Genomic DNA, 20,137 nt, shown 5'->3' with positions numbered 1-20,137 from the left:
TCATGTCATGTGATCCAAATACCATTGACTTATTGGCTGCCATTGACAGGGATAGATGTTTGATCCATTTGGATCCAGTTGCAAACAAACATGATTATTAACCACAACCTTGCTGAGTTCTGTCTTCAGGTCGTGCGGGTCGCTGCCGATCTGGAACAGGGACTTTTTAAATCGTTCCACTAGCCTCCTCTTGACGTCGTGACGAGATGACGGCGGAAGCTGGAAAATTTACCTTCAATTTGGTTTCATGTCAGGAGAAAATGTATGTTATTGAATATTGATGGCGTACCTGAGTGACGTACAGCACTTTGTGTAGTTGCTCAAGCAGCTTGTGGATGGGGTCCTCGATCTGGCGAAGGTTCCTCTGGGAGACGCAAATCCCAGCACGGGCAGAAGATTTGGATCCTTAAAACATAAATGATTTTTTTAAAAAGACTATTTTAGGTATGTTGAAGAAAGAAATTAACTGACTGTAGTGTGGCGTTTGTGTGTCTTCACTTTTCACGTCTTCGTGATCCGAGGCATCTTCTGAAAAATTTGAAATGATGTATTCGTTGTGTCAGGAAGAAAACAAGGCTGCCAAAAATGATTATTTTGATAGTCGGTTATCACAGTTTATTTACTGGCATCTTACTCTTTTAGTTGGGGAAAAAAATGATGCACGAAGAAAATTTTTTTACTTTTTTTTTCAAAGTAAAAGTAGATTTTTGACTATCTATTTTCATTTATTGCAACGACTATAAATCAAATTTCCCTTTTTTAATTGTATTTTTTACATAAATTAAAATTATTACTGTACATTTTTAAAAATAACAAGAACTAGGGCTGTCAGATGATTAAAATTTTTAATCGAGTTAATCACAGCTTAAAATGAATCATAATTAATCACAATTCAAACCATCTATAAAATATGCCATATTTTTCTGTAAATTATTGTTGGAATGGAAATATAAGACACAAGACGGATATATACATTCAATATACTGTACATAAGTACTGTATTTGTTTATTATAAAAATAAAACAACAAGATGGCATTAACATTATTAACATTCTGTTAAAGCGATCCATGGATAGAAGGACTTGTAGTTCTTAAAAGGTAACTGTTAGTACAAGTTATAGAAATTTTATATTACAACCCCGCTCAATGTTTTCGTTTTAATAAAATTTGTAAAATTTTTAATCAAAAAATAAACTAGTAGCTCGCCATTGTTGATGTCAATAATTACACAATGCTCATGGTGCTGAAACCCATAAAATCAGTCGCACCCAAGTGCCAGCAGAGGGCAACAAAACACCAAAAAACACAAGTAACAAGTTGACATGACACTGTGCTGTCATTTTAATCTGTTTGAGCGGGAAATGTTCGTTAATTGCGTCAAATATTTTAACGTAATTAATTTTAAAAATTAATTACCGGCCGTTAACGCGATAATTTTGACAGCCCTTATAAGAACATATTTTCTGTTTTCAATATTTACATTTTTCCTCATTGAAAAAAATTTATATTAAAATACAGTTAGGAGCAGAAGTAGTCGCACTCCTTGTGATTTTGCCAGTTCACCCACTTAGAAAATAGAGATCTGAAATTTCAATCATAGATGCATTTCCAATTATAGAGACATAATCTAAAAAAAAATCCGAAACTCACATTGTATGATTTTTCAATAATTTATATGTAATTTACAAGGGTTTATAAGTATTTGTACCCCGAAAAAAATCAGTGCTAATATTTAGTGCAGAAGCCTTTTTTTGCAATTACAGAGGTCAGACGCTTTTGTGTAGTTCTTCCTTTACTAGGTTTTCACATATGGAAATGGGGATTCTGGCCCATTCCTCAACACAAATCTTCTCTAGATCTGTCAGGTTTCGGGGCTGTTGTTGAGAAACACACAGTTTCAGCTCCATCCAAAGATTTTCTATTGGATTGAGGTCTGGAGACTGGCTAGGCCACTCCGCAACTTTGATAAGCCTTTTACGCAGCCACTCCTTGGTCAGCTTGGCTGTGCCCTTCAGATCATTGTCATGTTGGAAGATCCAGCCAGGACTCATCTTCAGGTCTCTGACTGAGGGAAGGAGGTTATGGCTCAAAATCTGACGATACATTTCACAATTCATCCTCTGCTTTATAAAGTACAGTCTGTGAAAGAATATTTTATTCATGCTTATAAAACACATAACTGCTGTGATACTATATTCCTTTGTGAGGCTGTATCCAAATGTATTTCTTTGAACATAATACAAAGAGTTTCTGTCGACTGCCTTATCTGATTTTACTCCCTCTCGTACCAGCTACGGCTAAGTTCCCAAGGTCGTAGTTCAGGATGTTTTTCTGATGAAAATCCCCAGGTTGGGCTGTAATAAGTTTCACTTCTGTTTCACAGTAAGTCAAGGACTTTGCTCACATTGTATTCTCTTTGTACTCCACGGCTCCTGGCCGGATCACGCCATTGTACCCCTGATATATATCTTGTGTTCTATAAAGTCTTTGAAGCAGGCAATCCTTGGCTGTGTCTGATTCATTTCTCTCATATTTGAGCTATTGATTGCTACTTGTCTTGGGGTTCAAACTTGAACTTCCCTGACACAGTCGTCCTGTCCCCTTTGTTGAAAAGCAGCCCCAAAGCATGAGGTCTCCACCCCCATACTTCACAGTGGGGATGGTGTTCTAGGGATTGTAGTCATCTTTCTTTTTCCTCCACACACGATGAGTAAAGCTTGCACCAAAAAGTTCTACTTTGGTCTTATCTGACCACGTGACTTTCTCCCATGACCCTTCTGCATCATTCAGATGGTCCTTCCCATGTACTGGCTTCAACAGCGGAATCTTCTGAGCAATGCATGATTTTAAACTATTGCACGTACGTTGACCAGCTCCTGTCATGTAGTTCTAGGCTGAGCCCTCACTTTTCTCATTATGAGTGATGCCCCACAAGGAGATATTTTACATGGAGCCCCAGTCCGAGGTAGATTATCAGTCATGTTTAGCCTTTTCCATTTTCTAACAATTGCTGTTGATTTATTCCCACCAAGCTTCTTTCCAATTGTCCCATAGCCTTTTCCAGCTTTGTGAAGCTCAACAATTTTTTCTCTGGTGTCTTTTGAAAGCTCTTTTGTCTTTCCCATGGTAGCAGTTGTATTATGACTGACTGCGGGGTGCACATGTGACAATTATGAGCTTAAACAGGCGGTGGGTGGATGGTTACTCATGAGGTAAAGGTGGACTTTTTAAGGTAGATTGAAAACTCTTTGTCATAATTATTGCTGATTCTGAGGGGTACAAGTACTTATGAACCTCAGTCAATTACAAATAAATTATTCTAAAAAATCATGAAGTGTCATTTCAGGTTTTTTTTGTAGATTATGTCTCTATAAATGGAAATGCATCTATGATTGAAATTTCAGACCTCTACCTATTTTCTAAGTGGGTGAACTTGCAAAATCACATGGGGTGCAAATACTTCTGCTCCTCACTGTATATAAATTATGTAGAAGAAAATAACACAAAAAAAGAATATTTACAATTTAAAGGATTTTTTAAAAATGGATTTGGACAATTTTTAGGCAAACAATGTCTCTAAACAATTCATCAACTATTAAAACAGTTATACATTTAATAATTGACTAGTTTTCAATTACACGAATAATTGTGGCAATTCTAACTGAAGGTAGTCATGTCACCTAAACGTAGATTCTCTTCAGGTTGGCTCGGAAGAAAGTTTGCAAGTTCACCATTTATCAATATTTCTTCCTGGAAGATAATGAAGTAAAAAATATTACTCATAGATACAGTGGGAAAAATAAGTATTTAGTCAACCACTAATTGTGCAACTTCTCTTACTTGAAAAGATTAAAGAAGGCCTGTAATTGTCAACTTGGGTAAACCTCAACCATGAGACACAGAATGTGAAAAAAAAAACCAACAGAAAATCACTTTGTTTGATTTTTAAAAAGAATTTATTTCCAAATTAGAGTGGAAAATAAGTATTTGATCACCTACAAACAAGCAAGATCGCTAGAGAGCATTTGGAGGATCCAGAAAAAGACTAGGAGAATGTGTTATGGTCAGATGAAACCAAAATAGAACTTTTTGGTAGAAACACAGGTTCTCGTGTTTGGAGGAGAAAGAATACTGAATTGCATCCGAAGAACACCATACCCACTGTGAAGCATGGGGCTGGAAACATCAAGCTTTGGGGCTGTTTTTCTGCAAAGGGACCAGGAAAACTGATCTGTGTAAAGGAAAGAATGAATGGGGCCATGTATCGAGAGATTTTGAGAGAAAATCTCCTTCTATCAGCAAGGCTATTGAAGATGAGACGTGGCTTGGTCTTTCAGCATGACAATGATCTCAAACACACCGCCAGGGCAACAAAGGAGTGGCTTCATAAGAAGCATTTCAAGGTCCTGGAGTGGCCTAGCCAGTCTCCAGATCTCAACCCCAAAGAAAATTTGTGGAAGGAGTTGAAAAAGTCCATGTTGCCCAACGACAGCCCCAAAACATCACTGCTCTAGAGGAGATCTGCATGGAGGAACGGGCCAAAATACCAGCAACAGCGTGTGAAAAGCTTGTGAAGAGTTACAGAAAACATTTGGCCTCCGTTATTGCCAACAAAGGGTACATAACAAAGTATTGAGATGACCTTTTGCTATTGACCAAATACTTATTTTCCACCATGATTTGCAAATAAATTATTTAAAAATCAAACAATGTGATTTTCTAGGTTATTTTCCCACATTGTGTGTCTCATGGTTGAGGTTTACCCATGTTGAAAATTACTTGCCTCCCTAATATTTTCAAGTGGGAGAACTTGCACAATTAGTGGTTGACTAAATACTTATTTGCCCCACTGGATATATATTTTTAATGATTTTTTTTTTAACCTACCTGAGGCCTAACCGAGCAGGAGCAGGTTTTCCCGCCCCGATGTCCTTCCAGGAAATACCTCTGCGCCCGTTTCCTATCCCGCTCTGCTCGCCTCTCCAATGCATTGTGCGACGCGTACAAAGCGTCCATCCGCATCATCGCCAGGTCAGCGATCCGAGAACCTACCGCTACGATGTCTGGACGCCGCTCTGGGTCGGGACTCAAACACCTTGGGGGTTTATAAAAAAAAATATGAATAATCATGTTTTGAGATAAATAGCCTTTGAGATAAATAGCCGTCAATGGCAGCCAATGACTTCATATGATATTTGGAGCACCATGCAATCATGTCCTCCAGCCTTTCAGAATAAACTCCGTCTTCCAGGGGCTCATAAATGGCCTCCACGATCTATACAAAAACAACAATAACACAATCATGGGGATTCATTCACTTTTACAAGTGTGTGTGTTTGTTGAGGAGGCCACCTTGCTGGCCAGCGAAAGCATGTTGTCACTGTAAAATGGCGGCTCCAAAGTGGCCATCTGAAAGAGGACGCAGCCCAGGGCCCAAATGTCGGCTTTCTCGCCGTAAGGCTCGTTTTTCACCACCTCAGGACTGACATACCACAGAATTTAAAAAATCATGCAACACCGCAAACACATGTATTTCAAACATATAAATAAGCATATTCTAACAAACGACCACATGAAAAGACATACAGTCCCCGACAAAAGTTTTGTCGCTGCTCCATTTTGTAGAAAGAATAGCTAATAACCTGACTTTTAATTATTCAATTGGTTTCAGAAATGGCTAATATGAAAGCTAAGACCTTCCCAAATGATGTTAAATGTACAAAAATATATTTGTTTCACTGAAAAAAGATTTATCATTTAATGAAGACATAAATATCCAATTTTGGCAAGACAAAAGTTTTGTCGCCTACAGAAAGTAGTGTGAAAATTGAACAAAAAATGTACTTCAAATACAAAAATATGTTACATAACATAAACGAATTAAGTAGTGGTGCTGTGAGATCCAAATTTAATATTTTGTATGACTTCCATGGGCTGGAAGGACTGCATCCATGCGGTTCGGCAAGGATTCATACAATTTATTGATGAAGTCATCAGGAACATCAAAGAAAGCAGTCTTGCATGCCTCACAGAGTTTATCAACATTCTTGGGTTTGGTCTTCCATGCTTCCTCTTTCATCATGTTCATGTTTGGTGATTGGGCTGGCCAGTCCTGGAGGATCTTGATCTTCTTTGCCTTGAGGAACTTTGAGGTAGAGATTGAAGTATGCGATGGAGCACCATCCTGCTGCAGAATTTGTCCCTTTTTATGGTTAGGAATGTAAGAGGCAGCTAAGATTTGTTGATATTTCAGACTATGTATGTTGCCTTCGACCCTGCAAAACTTCACTGTTTTCACTGTTTTCTGAGTGAATCTCAGATCCATGCGGGCTCCAGTAGGTCTCCTGCAATATTTGCGGCGACTGTGGTGTAATTCAATGCAAGATTAATCTGAAAAATCCACCTTTTGCCACTTTTCCAGTGTCCATCCTTTTGACAGGCTGTGGGCCTTGGCAAATGCCACACGGTTTTTTAATTGTCTGCAACCAGCGAGATCTGCAGGGTGGAAGGCAACATACGTAGTCTGAAATATCAACAAATCTTAGCTGCCTCTTACATTCCTAACCATAAAAAGGGACACATTTTGCAGCAGGATGGTGCTCAACATCCTCCAGGACTGGCCAGCCCAATCACCAGACATGAACATCATTGAGCATGTCTGGGGTAGGATGAAAGAGGAAGCATGGAAGACGAAACCCAAGAATGTTGATGAACTCTGCGAGGCATGCAAGACTGCTTTCTTTGATGTTCCTGATGACTTTATCCATAAATTGTATGAATCCTTGCCGAAGCCCATGGAAGTCATAAAAAATATTAAATTTGGATCTCACAGCACCACTACTTAATTCGCTTATGTTATGTAACATTTTTTTGTATTTGAAGTACATTTTTTGTTCAATTTTCACACTAGTTTCTGTAGGCGACAAAACTTTTGTCTTGCCAAAATTTGACCTTTATGTCTTCATTAAATGATAAATCTTTTTTCAGTGAAAGAAATATATTTTTGTACATTCAACATCATTTGGGACTGGGAGGGTCTTAGCTTTCATATGAGCCATTTCTGAAACCAATTGAATAATTAAAAGTCAGGTTATTAGCAATTGTTTCTACGAAATGGATAAGCGACAAGACTTTTGTCAGGGACTGTACTGTACACACAAAAAACCCTCACACAACAACCAAAAACCACGTACACAACTCCCCCAAACACACAAACACAACACCTTATGCACACACACTACCGCATAAACACAAATAAATCGCAACCACACAATTACCACAAACATGTATATAAATCACACAACCATGTGCATGGACACACAAACACACACGCGCAATCGCACCTCAACACACACAACCATGTAAACACACATATACTTCAACCATACAACCGAACCCACATTCACATGCAAACACAATCACACAACAACACACATAACCACAAATATGGACAACCACGGAAACACTTGTATAGCAACCACAGAACCGCGACTACACACAATGGTGTGCAAAGACACAGAAGAAAACACATGAACATTCACACACCAACACACACACATAACCACGGACAGACACAACCCCTTCCCCCACACATGCATGCACATATACTGTATAACCACAAACAAAAACAACCACAAAAACACACAATTAGACACACAAGCAAGCCTTCATGCAGCCACACAAACACAACCTAACACACAGGCACACAAGTGTACAATTCCATAAATAGCATTTATATATAATTTACATAGGTATGTGGCAGCCATCTTGGGGCAGACAACACAATTTTTCAATACTCGCTGAGTTCCTGACAGATTGAAAAATGATTCGGAATCTAACAATCTGTGTTAACGTGGCTATGAATCAGGCTGGTTCTTGAAAATGTCATAGAATTCATAATGATTGACAGGTCAGATTGAACCGTCAGTGCACAATGCCTTCAAGTAGGGGGCCATCCCACAATCCGCTTCAGTTGTTCTGTCTGTTGCAACGACACATGAAGCAACCCAACGCCGGATTTATGTTGAAAAAGTACAAAAGCTGTACCGCATACAAACAGAAAGGATTGTCTCAGGAGTGATTTGTCCGAGGATTCAAGGTAATTATTGCATTTTTCGTACCATGCATGCACTTTGAAACGTGAAAAAAATCAATGGGAGAAATTAGCCACTACTTCACTGGCCTTATACCTCGCAATATTTACGTAAAATAAATGTGATCTGCACGTTTTCTTTGCTTCTAACCAAGAATCAAGGCTCTTTTACGTCCATATCTATAAATAATTCAGGGATTTTAGCATTTATTTACAAGAATTTTCAACGGAAAAAGCTCTTTGTTTACATGTGGCGGCCGCTAATTCCCTTACCGAGTAGCCTCATAGTTCGCAATATTTACGTAAAGTAAATGCTACCAGCACGTTTTTTTTGCTTTTAACCAAGAATCCAGACTGTTTTACGTCCATATCTATCAAGAATTCAAGGATTTATGCATTTATTCACAAGAATTTTCAACAGAAAAAGCTCTTTGTTGTACTAAGGGGGCCGCAACAGTGACTTAACTAGCAGCACATTCAGTTCAGTTTATTCATGTTTTTTTTTTTTTTTGCTATTAACCAAGAATCGAGACTCTTTTACGTCCCCGTCCATATCTATAAAGAAATTCAGGGATTTAAGCATTTATTCACAAGAATTTTCAACGCAAAAGCTCTTTGCTGTACTAAGGGGGCCGCAACAGTGACTTAACTAGCAGCACATTCAGTTCAGTTTATTCGCACATCAAAATACTGTACATGGTCATACGCAAGCAGTTCACATGATAAGATGGGCGAAAAAGACACTCCAAAGAAGCTATTTAAAGCTTTTAGCAGGGGCCCATTCGACATATTTATGAAAAATAAGTGCTAGCTTTTTTGGCTTTTAACCAAAAATCGAGACTGTCCACATCTATAAATAATTCAGGGATTTTAGCATTTATTTACAAGAATTTTCAACGGAAAAAGCTCTTTGTTTACATATGGCGGCCTCTAATTCCCTTACTGCCTAGCCTCATAGTTCGCAATATTTACGTAAAGTAAATGCTACCGCCACGGTTTTTTTGCTTTTACCCAAGAATCCAGACTGTTTTACGTCCATATCTATAAAGAATTCAGGGATTTAAGCATTTATTCACAAGAATTTTCAACAGAAAAAGCTCTTTGTTGTTCTAAGGGGGCCGCCACAGTGACTTAACTAGCAACACATTCGACATATTTACGTAAAATAAATGCTATCTGCACGATTATTTTGCTTTTAACCAAGAATTGAGACTCTTTTACGTCCATATCTATAAAGAATTTAGGGATTTAAGCATTTATTCACAAGAATTCACAGAAAAAGCTCTTTGTCTGCATTTCCACTCGGTCAGCTTTGACGGAGATAGGCCCCCTATGAATCGGCCTTGCACCCCGTGTCCCGTGAATACATTATGAAGTCAATGAAAATGTTTTAAAAAGTTATAATTATTTTTGAAGGTTGGAGTAAATTGACTGCATCACTGACATTTATGACAAAGTCGGTTGAAAATTGAGCAATCGGTTGCTATTTTAAACTACGCCCTCCATTGACGATAACGTTGTTTATCGAATGGACCCAAGTACGCAAAATGGCCGACAAGTGATGATGCCGATTCCTATCGGCTCATGGCACGCATCAGACATTTAGCCTCGTATATATGATAACCACGCACATCTCAACCACATACACATTTGAGGCCTACTTAACGCATTGCCTGCTAATGACAACGACTGACATCAAATTCAGTTAAATAGGAAACACAAGCTTAAAGTCGTCATATTTAAGTGCCATTGCCAGGCGAGACGAACAATCCAATTTGCCTGGGATTCGCCCTCGCCTATTCAAAATGGACTGCACGTCTAGCACCGTCAATGGCAGCAATTGAGATACTGTAAGAGTAAAAAAACACGCAGAATGTTGGTTATGTATCCTGACCAGGAGTACAAGATGGTTCCCACCACCGAGGTCAGCTTGCTGTTCTCCTGCTTCTGCTTGGCGAGGCCAAAGTCAGCTGCCGGCAAGAGTAGAGATAGAGATAGCCCATCTAACAAGTGTCACGTGACTGATGGTGATGTCATCCTTCAAAATCATTACTGATGGTGACTTTATGGTTGTCGCCTAGCATGATGTTGTTCGGCGTCAGGTCACGGTGGACGATATGCTTATCCTTGTGGAGGTACCTCAGAGCCAGACACATCTATGGATGACATGAAGTCACGCCAACATCTCATTCATCAACTACAGGAACTTTAACACTAGAAAACCCAGCAAAGGCCGAATCGGCCTTTCCCCAAGACAACTACTCCTAATATTCCCATATATGAATGGCTCTTGTCTGCTGGACAATGACTTGCCAATTCAAAAGCACTTGGGCCATTTTAGCCACCTCTGGGTTTTTCCGGGGTAGAGGCCAAATCGGCCATTGCTTGGGACTATTAGGAGTACAAGAATTCTCTGGGACTTCTAGTGTTAAGACAACTAAAAATGTCACCTGGATGAAAATGGTCCATATTAATTCCTCTGTGAATCTCTGCCGCTTCTCCTTTAGGGAATTGCAACGTTCCAGCAATGGAACTCCATCAATCAGCTCCATTACAATGTACAGCTTGTCGTCTAAGAACAAGCCAATCAACTCGTACGTTACCTTCTACAGCCCCTGACAAAAGTCTTGTCGCTTATCCATTTTGTAGAAACAATTTCTAATAAACTGACTTTTAACTATTCAATTGGTTTCAGAAATGGCTCATAAGAAAGCTAAGACCCTCCCAAATGATGTTGAATGTACAAAAATATATTTGTTTCACTAAAACATTTAATGAAGACATAAAGGTCAAATTTTGGCAAGACAAAAGTTTTGTCGCCTACAGAAAGTCGTGTGAAAATTGAACAAAAAATATACTTCAAATATAAAAATATGTTACATAACATAAGCAAATTAAGTAGTGGTGCTGTGAGATCCAAATTTAATATTTTGTATGACTTCCATGGGCTTCGGCAAGGATTCATAGAATTTATTGATGAAGTAATCAGGAACATCAAAGAAAGCAGTCTTGCATGCCTCCCAGAGTTCATCAACATGCTTGGGTTTCGTCTTCCATGCTTCCTCTTTCATCCTACCCCAGACATGCTCAATGATGTTCATGTCTGGTGACTGGGCTGGCCAGTCCTGGAGGATCTTGATTGAAGTATGCGATGGAGCACCATCCTGCTGCAGAATTTGTCCCTTTTTATGGTTAGGAATGTAAGAGGCAGCTAAGATTTGTTGATATTTCAGACTATCTATGTTGCCTTCCACCCTGCAGATCTCTCGCACACCCCCAGATTTTGCCACCACCAAACTTCACTGTTTTGTGGCAAAAGGTGGATTTTTCCGATGAATCTTCCATTGAGTTACACCACAGTCGCCGCAAATATTCCAGGAGACTTACTGGAGCCCGCGTGGATCCGAGATTCACTCCAAAGACAGTGAAGTTTCACCAGACATGAACATCATTGAGCATGTCTGGGGTAGGATGAAAGAGGGAGCATGGAAGACGAAACCCAAGAACGTTGATGAACTCTGGGAGGCATGCAAGACTGCTTCTTTGATGTTCCTGATGACTTCATCAAAAAATTGTATGAATCCTTGCCCAAACGCATGGATGCAGTCCTTTAAGCCCATTGAAGTCATACAAAATGTTAAATTTGTATTTGAAGTACATTTTTTGTTCAATTTTCACACTACTTTCTGTAGGCGACAAAACTTTTGTCTTACTAAAATTTGACCTTTATGTCTTCATTAAATGATAAATATTTTTTCAGTAAAACAAATACATTTTGGTACATGCAACATCATTTGGGAGGGTCTTAGCTTTCATATGAGCCATTTCTGAAACCAATTGAATAATTAAAAGCCAGGTTATTAGCAATTGTTTCTACAAAATGGTAAGCGACAAGACTTTTGTCAGGGACTATATGTGATAATCCAAAGAAAGCTTCACCTTGCAGGAAGGTCTTGTAGTACTTGACGATATTCGGGTGGGCCATCTGTAGAACATCATCACGATTCATTCAGACAAAAAAAATATTCCACACATGATCCTATTTCGGGATTTCTAGCCTGTTCTTTGATGATAGCCAACTCAGCGATGATCTTCTCCACATTGCAGTCTCGCGATTTCTTATCTTTGCCAAACGCTGGGTTGTGGAGGTTGACCTCCTTCAGGGCCAGAAGATTCCCAGTGTTCTGCTTGCGGGCCTGGACCCGCCATGGAACATCATTGAATTGATCACAACTAGGGCTGCACCGGTCACAATTAGAGCTGCAGCTATCAATTATTTAAGTAATAAATTAATCCATCGATTAATTAGTTCGATTAACCGAGTAATCGGATAAGAAAAATTAAATGCATTGCGGAATAATTTTATGAGATGTAAAACAACAAAGCTTGCAATAACATGAATTATGACCTAAATTTGGTAGCAGGATTGCACTTCAAAAGAGCATTCAATACATTTAAAAATAAATTAAAATACCTGAGGGTAAACGGTAAAATGGTCTAAAAAACATAGATGAAGATCTAAGTACAAAAATTATTTTAATGAAAACTCTGGCAATGTATTAACAATTTGTATTGATTTGCCACTTTTTATGCATCTCAATCATTTATTTAAAATATACCTGTTCCGTCCTAACTAAATGTGACGGTATTCATTTTTTGTAAAGCTGTAACACAAACACATGTAAAACTGTGAGCAAAAAGACACATTTTGACAATAACAGCTTTAAACATAAACATTTGGAGTTTAAATGTCTAATTAGTCGAATTGATATGTAAATTTAGTAGATCAAATTAAGCTAACTTAAATAGCAAAAGTCCGCTACCTTATATGCTATAAAATGCTAACTTTTTTTTAGCATTTCTCAACAAATCTTTCAACACATATTTCAACCAAAAACTGCTAAATTAACCTTTTACACAACATATTAGCTCAAAGACTTACAGCCTTATGTTGGCCTTAACAGGGAGCAGCTGCTCTTCAGCCAGATAAGACTTACTTAATATTCACAGTTGCCACCAGAGGGCAGTGTATCCTCCCAAATCCATTAAACTAAATAAAGTACAACACTTTAAAAACAAACCATTGCACCGTCACTGTAATGAAACAATTAATCGAAGCAGCAAAATTAAATTAGAACTTTTTTCTTTTCTAATCGAATAATCGATTTAATCGAGTAATCGTTACAGCACCAATCACCATTTTTTTTGGCCGATCCCCAATTTTTTAAATAAGCCTTACCTGTCGAGAGTGTTGTTTTTGGCTGCCTGTCTGAGTCTTTAGGACAAAAATACTTATTAGCAGACAATTGCAATTCCTGAATCTTACCTGTTGTGAGCGAGTCGAGTCAAGTCATAAGGTTATGTTGAGTCGAGTCATTATTTTGAAGTTACACTACTCTTACTTGAGTATTTTTTTTGTCTTGTCTACCCAGCCCTGATTGATGATAACTTTTGCAGGGTATCCCCTAGGATTTTTTGAAACTGCGGTGGTGGGCTGCATTGGAGTCGGACCGCCTCACCATGTCGTGCCACGGTAAAATTGTGTCATATCATGATAAATGAATTTTTCTCCACATTTTGTTTCCCAAAAAGAACCATAACAAAGATTTATTTGAAATATTTCATTAGCCAGGCTCATGTTGTAGCTCTCAGCGACGGTACATGTACGTAAAATGCGTAGCTGATTACAGCTACATTACCCTACGTAATAATACGACTTTTTTTTTTCTTGTAGCAATAGTACTACTTACATCTCGTAGTCTTTTTTCCTTTTGTTTGGCCCTAATATGTACTACATTAACACAACAATACTAGTCCTTCTGTTAATGGACCAATGGCGTAGGTTTGCATAGGAACGTTAGGGCCATAACACTAGGAACTTTTCAGGATGCTCAAATTGTCCCCACCAACTTTTAGGCAACCTTTAGATTGTCTTCACGTATTTTGTAAGGATAGAATTGACCCTACCATTATTAAGTGAATTACTTTTATTATGTTCAGACTTACAATAACACCTTTTTTCCCCTCAAACGCACGTTTGATTGGCTGATGACTAGTTAAATTCCCAGTTTGTGAAAGTGAAATTATCTGGCTGTGCTTCAAGTAAATTTTACTCAGATTTCTTGAAATAAGAAAAACAGCTAATCTTAACACTCTTAGTTTAAGCAAAAAGTGAGTATATTTAATCTAAAAAAAAAAAAAGACGCTTTTTTTCGTGAGAAATGTTCTTAATTCAAGAAGTGATATTGTTCACTACATTATTTGAAATCATTTTCCCTCTTGCTGAAAAATGACCAACCTTTAGATGTATGGGCTTAATAAGAACAAATGGTAATATTTACCTAAAGTAAATTGAATAATCTGACCCATTAATCTGTTAGTCTTTAACACTCAAAACAAGATGGAAAAAAATATTTGAATAGATTTAAGTAAAATCATCGGATTAAAACGTTATAAATTTGCGGCGTGAAAGTTGGTACAAGTCAATACAGATTTAATTTTGCATTGATCATTTAGCGTATCAATTAATTAAGTTCATATTGGTGAGAAATGTAGCCCTGACCCCCATTCACCTAATCAGTTTGGTTTTATTAATGTCCTGTCCCCAGCAAAAAGTGTACATGCAGGTTATACTATTATATTGTCCCCACCAATATTGAGACCAAACCTATGCCCTTGTAATGGACCCAATTCAAGGTGTCGGGGGAAATTCTAATTGTCGTGTAAAGAGTTTTACTAGTTTTGGTTGGAAGGTGAATATTTTTTTTGCTGTTGTTCGTGAACTACATTTCCACACAAACGTACATCGAGGTACCGTTTGGCCAAGCAAGGAGAGGTATGAGAGACATTGTATTACGCCACAATATTTAACATGTAGGGGAAACCCTGTTTTGAATAGATCTACCTTGAAAACGCTTCCAAAGGCGCCGGTGCCGAGATGCTCAAGTACCGCATAGCCGTTGATCACTTTCAGCGCGGGCTGGTTCTGATCCACAGCAGTGATGCTCGCTCGAAGGCTCTCCAGCTCTTCCTCCTTTTACACAGCCCGAAAAAAACTTTTAAATTTGGTCAACAAATAATTAGAATCCTCTTCTCTTCTTACAGAATACTGCGACACTTTGACTCGAAGAGCCTCATAGGCCTCCAAGTCCCGCACGTAATGGCCGACGTCAATGAAGGCCTCGTAAAGATCCGCGGGAAAGAGTCTAAAAATAGGAGGAAAAAAGCAACTTTACACTTAAAAACCTCAAAAATCGACTTGATCGCATGATGTTATAGGGACCTCTTAAAGTGACATCTGTTCCTCTCCACGCCGAATAGAAAGCGTAGCGCCCGAAATGCGTAACACTGCCAGCACAATGATTCATGATAAAAGTAAATGTTATATGCTCGATTTACAACTCCTACCTGTAAAGATGACACTTTGGGCCCAGATATTTGGGGTAAAATTAGCTTGGCGAGTATATAGATTCCATTTTCCTGAGGGACAGAATTAATAGTTTTTTTAATAAAATCCTTAAATATATGACTATAATTTAGAGACCTGCACGATGTGATGAGCGCATGAGTCGTCCAGGCTGAGCTCGGTTAGAGCTGTGCAGCAGGCTGCATAAGAAAAATAAAATAATGTGGCATAGTTAGCTTCCTTTTAGCCAAAGCGTAATTATCTGCTAACTCGCACAACATACATAGCACTGAAAAATTTGCGAGTGCGAGTTGTTGCCTGACCTGACTGCACGGCTGCGATGTCGGACTCTTCAATAAGTTCCGTATCGTCCCGCGTACGATTTTGGCTGGTTGTGTCGGCGCTCGTAGGCGTCTCGAGAGATGAGCGGTTGCAGAAAAACTGCTTGTTGCTGTGAAAATATATGATTAGTAGTACAGAAAAACAATCAAATTTATTGGGTGTAGAAGGAAAAGTGCATGTTTTAGCCATTAATTGATTAATGTGATGATAATTTTATTATTTAATTTGTATGTGGGTATACAGTCCCTGACAAAAGTCTTGTTGCTTATCCATTTTGTAGAAACAATTGCTAATAACCTGACTTTTAATGATTCAATTGGTTTCAGAAATGGCTCGTATGAAAGCTAAGAACCTCCCAAATGATGTTGAATGTACAAAATATATTTGTTTCACTGAAAAAAAGATTTATCATTTAATGAAGACATAAAGGTAAAATTTTGGCAAGACAAAAGTTTTGTCGCCTACAGAAAGTAGTGTGAAAACTGAACAAAAAATGTACTTCAAATACAAAAATATGTTTCATAACATAAGCGAATTAAGTAGTGGTGCTGTGAGATCCAAATTTAATATTTTGTATGACTTCCATGGGCTTGAAGGACTGCATTCATGCTGTTCGGCAAGGATTCATACAAGTGATTGATGAAGTCATCAGGAACATCAAAGAAAGCAGTCTTGCATGCCTCCCAGAGTTCATCAACATTCTTGGGTTTCGTCTTCCATGCTTCCTCTTTCATCCTGTTCCTGTCTAGTGACTGGGCTGGCCAGTCATGGAGGATCTTGATCTTTGCCTTGAGGAACTTTGAGGTAGAGATTGAAGATTTGTTGATATTTCAGACACCATCCTGCTGCAGAATTTGTTCCTTTTTATGGTTAGGAATGTAAGAGGCAGCTAAGATTTGTTGATATTTCAGACAATTTATGTTGGCTTCCACCCTGCAGATCTCTTGCACACCCCCATACTGGATGTAACCCCAGACCATGATTTTGCCACCACCAAACTTCACTGTTTTGTGGCAAAAGGTGGATTTTTCAGATGAATCTTCCATTCAATTACACCACAGTCGCCGCAACTATTGCAGGAGACCTACTGGAGCCCGCATGGATCCGAGATTCACTCAAAAAACAGTGAAGTTTTGGTGCTGGCAAAATCATGGTATGGGATACATCCAGTATGGGGTGTGCAAAAGATCTGCAGGGCGGAAGGCAACATAAATTGTCTGAAATATCAACAAATCTTAGCTGCCTCTTACATTCCTAACCATAAAAAGGAACAAATTCTGCAGCAGGATGGTGCACCATCACATACTTCAATCTCTACCTCAAAGTTCCTCAAGGCAAAGAAGATCAAGATCCTCCAGGACTGGCCAGCCCAGTCACCAGACATGAACAGGATGAAAGAAGAAGCATGGAAGACGAAACCCAAGAATGTTGATGAACTCTGGGAGGCATGCAAGACTGCTTTCTTTGAAGTTCCTGAGGACTTCATCAATAAATTGTATGAATCCTTGCCAAACCGCATGGATGCAGTCCTTCAAGCCCATGAAAGTCATACAAAATATTAAATTTGGATCTCACAGCACTACTACTTATTTCGCTTTTGTTATGTAACATATTTTTGTATTTGAAGTACATTTTTTGTTCAATTTTCTTTTCAACTTTCTTTAGGCGACAAAACTTTTATCTTGCCAAAATTTGACCTTTTTGTCTTCATTAAAGGATTAATCTTTTTTCAGTGAAACAAATATATTTTATCATTTACCTGCTAAGCAACTTCAGCAACATGTGCACGCCTCCCCAGCTGCGCACCTCCGCCCTAGCGCCGGCGTCCTGACAGAGCTGCACCAAGACCCAAGCCACACTCCACAGCAGCCGGAGGTGGGGCATGTGCAGCAGGCTGAGCAGTACCGGAACCGCCTCGACATCCCTCAGTTCGTCTCTGACGCGACCCACTTGGGAGACCAGCCTCAGAAGCTCGGCGGCCATCCTGGATTGTTAGGGGTAACAAACTCATCTTTAAAGAGGGCCACATTATAGTTATGGCTTCCTTCGGAGAGCCATTATGTCTGCCAATTGAGGCCGCTGCAATTTTTAGTTCAAATTTATTTTCTTAATTTAAAATATATATATTTTTAAGGCTGCCACAATCAATTGACAACTGTAATTTTCAGACTACAAGGTACACCTCATTATAAGCCACTACCTATCAAATTTGGCACGAAAACATTTGCTCATAGATAAGCTGCACCGGAGTATAAGCCACAGCTGTCCTCACTGTATTATGGGATATATACACAGAAAGATATTAACCGGTAACACTATATTTGACAATGGCATCATAATACTGTCATAAGATCAAATAAACCACCATGAAGCTTTGAACCAAGTGGCTGCAAAGCTTCATTGTTTCAAAATGTTTCATTTGGGCATCACTGTTCCCTTAGGGGAGACAATCAACCTCTGCTGCCACGTTCTGTCAACTCTGTTGTCGTCCAACATGCCTCCGAACATGCATTGCAGCGCTACGGATTGTAAATAACAATCAAAATTAATGTTCTGTGCTCATTATTTTTTCAGTTACTGTCCCAGTTGTTTCATTAATTGGTAGTTATTGTATCTGGTAACACCTTATTTGACAGTGGCGCCATAAGACTGTCATAAGACCACCATACTTATGACATGACACTGCCATGAGCATTAATGAATGCTTATGACAGATGTCATTTTGTGCCATCCGGCAAATTATCTCACTTTTGAATGGATGTAAAAGATACGAGCTTGACATGAATGGAGTTACTGACTTAATTTACCGGATGACACTTAATGACATCTGTCATAAGCATTCATCAGTGTTCATGATAGTGTCATGTCATAATTATGGCGGTCACATGGCAGTCTTGTGACGCCGCTGTCAAAGTGATACCTATTAACCCAAATAAATTCACAAATAAGCCGCACTGGACTATAAGCCGCACAATTCAAAATGATGGGGAAAAAGTAGTGACTTATAGTCCGAAAATTACGGCAATCTAATTGATGATCAAATGAATTGACAACTGTTTTGATAGTTGGTTAATTCTTGACAATAACTGTCAGTATCGTCTTTTTTTAGCATCTAAATAGCATATATTTAGTGCTGCAACGATTAATCGATTAACTCGAGTATTCGATTAGAAAAAAATATTCGAATTAAATTTTGTTGCTTCGAGTACTCGTTTAATTAAAGTGGCGTTGTATGTAATGTTTTATTTTGAAAGTGTTTACATTCAGTTGTATTGATGAGGTTGGATACATTGCTCTCCGGTCTGCCTCATTTCACATGGCTGAATCCAACTGCTCCTTGTTAAGACCAGCGTAAGCTAAGTTTTTGTTTGGGCTAATGTTTTGTAATGCATTCGTTATTTAGTTTATATGTATATCTAGAAGTTTTTTGTGGGAATATGAGTCTGAACACTTTGTTGACAGCATTGTAAAAAAAAAAAAAAAAAAAAAAAAAAAGTTAGCATTTTATAGCATTTGAGCTAGAGGACTTTTGCTATGTAAGTTAGCCAATTGTTCTTTTGTTCTACATAGTTCTTCATTTATTCATTTTTTTACTGTTTGAGGCTCAGCTCAGGTATTTTAATTTTTCATGTTCCTTATCCGATTACTCGAATCTTAATTTAATATTAATCGACTACTAAAATAGTCGATAGCTGCAGCCCTACATATATTGTCATCTATTTTTCATTGTTATTATATTTTACTGATTAATATTTTTATTATAAAAAGGAACTGTATATATATTTATTTAATACCTTAATTAAAAAGGGGAACTTCAGTAAAAATATTATTTTTATTTGTTCATTTTACCTTAAATAAAAAATTTTATTTACATTCTTAATGAAAACACAAAATGGTGGAAAACAGTAAATAATTTAAATTTTATTTTTCAATTTTTAAATAAAAAAAGGCACGAAAAAACATTCTAAAAAAAAATTTCAATACATTTTTTCAAATTTGAAAATATAACTGAATATTCTTGTATTTTCTTAGTTCTGCATCTTTAAAAAACAAAAATTAAAAGCACATGATTTACTTTTGCAGGCCGCATAAAATTAAATGGCGGGCCGGATCTGGCCCACGGGCCCTGAATTTGATGTCAGTGGATTACGTAGAACCTCTGCTGAGAGGACTAAATTGAACCAACCTCTTGAATGGATAGTCACAGTCCTGTAGAATGTGGACTAAATTCTCCACCAGGATCAGCTCTCCAATTGGCTCTCTACACTGTGGACTATGGAGTAACAGCAATTGTCATA

The 20,137-nt window shown here is 38.2% G+C and overlaps 1 protein-coding gene across 2 annotated transcripts in view; it reads right to left on the bottom strand.

Moving 5' to 3' along the window:
* nek10 (NIMA-related kinase 10) overlaps positions 1 to 20,137 on the bottom strand; it is a 39,077-nt gene that overhangs the window by 10,874 nt on the left and 8,066 nt on the right. The window contains exons 11-30 of one of the 2 annotated variants that reach the window (XM_057833853.1): positions 20,026 to 20,112; positions 17,599 to 17,823; positions 15,821 to 15,948; positions 15,636 to 15,697; positions 15,500 to 15,571; positions 15,375 to 15,439; positions 15,195 to 15,297; positions 14,997 to 15,125; positions 12,151 to 12,288; positions 12,032 to 12,077; positions 10,543 to 10,664; positions 10,146 to 10,248; positions 9,987 to 10,062; positions 5,353 to 5,482; positions 5,205 to 5,275; positions 4,888 to 5,095; positions 3,681 to 3,750; positions 472 to 528; positions 290 to 405; positions 109 to 219 (exon numbers count right to left, since the gene is read on the bottom strand). In XM_057833853.1, the coding sequence (XP_057689836.1) occupies positions 109 to 219; positions 290 to 405; positions 472 to 528; positions 3,681 to 3,750; positions 4,888 to 5,095; positions 5,205 to 5,275; positions 5,353 to 5,482; positions 9,987 to 10,062; positions 10,146 to 10,248; positions 10,543 to 10,664; positions 12,032 to 12,077; positions 12,151 to 12,288; positions 14,997 to 15,125; positions 15,195 to 15,297; positions 15,375 to 15,439; positions 15,500 to 15,571; positions 15,636 to 15,697; positions 15,821 to 15,948; positions 17,599 to 17,823; positions 20,026 to 20,112 (2,119 nt within the window). The remainder of the gene's footprint in view (positions 1 to 108; positions 220 to 289; positions 406 to 471; positions 529 to 3,680; positions 3,751 to 4,887; positions 5,096 to 5,204; positions 5,276 to 5,352; positions 5,483 to 9,986; positions 10,063 to 10,145; positions 10,249 to 10,542; positions 10,665 to 12,031; positions 12,078 to 12,150; positions 12,289 to 14,996; positions 15,126 to 15,194; positions 15,298 to 15,374; positions 15,440 to 15,499; positions 15,572 to 15,635; positions 15,698 to 15,820; positions 15,949 to 17,598; positions 17,824 to 20,025; positions 20,113 to 20,137) is intronic. The other variant, XM_057833854.1, reaches the window with a different exon arrangement.

This window comes from Corythoichthys intestinalis, chromosome 4 (assembly GCF_030265065.1).
Source record: "Corythoichthys intestinalis isolate RoL2023-P3 chromosome 4, ASM3026506v1, whole genome shotgun sequence".
NCBI lineage: Eukaryota > Metazoa > Chordata > Actinopteri > Syngnathiformes > Syngnathidae > Corythoichthys > Corythoichthys intestinalis.
This window is presented reverse-complemented; position numbering and strand designations above follow the sequence as displayed.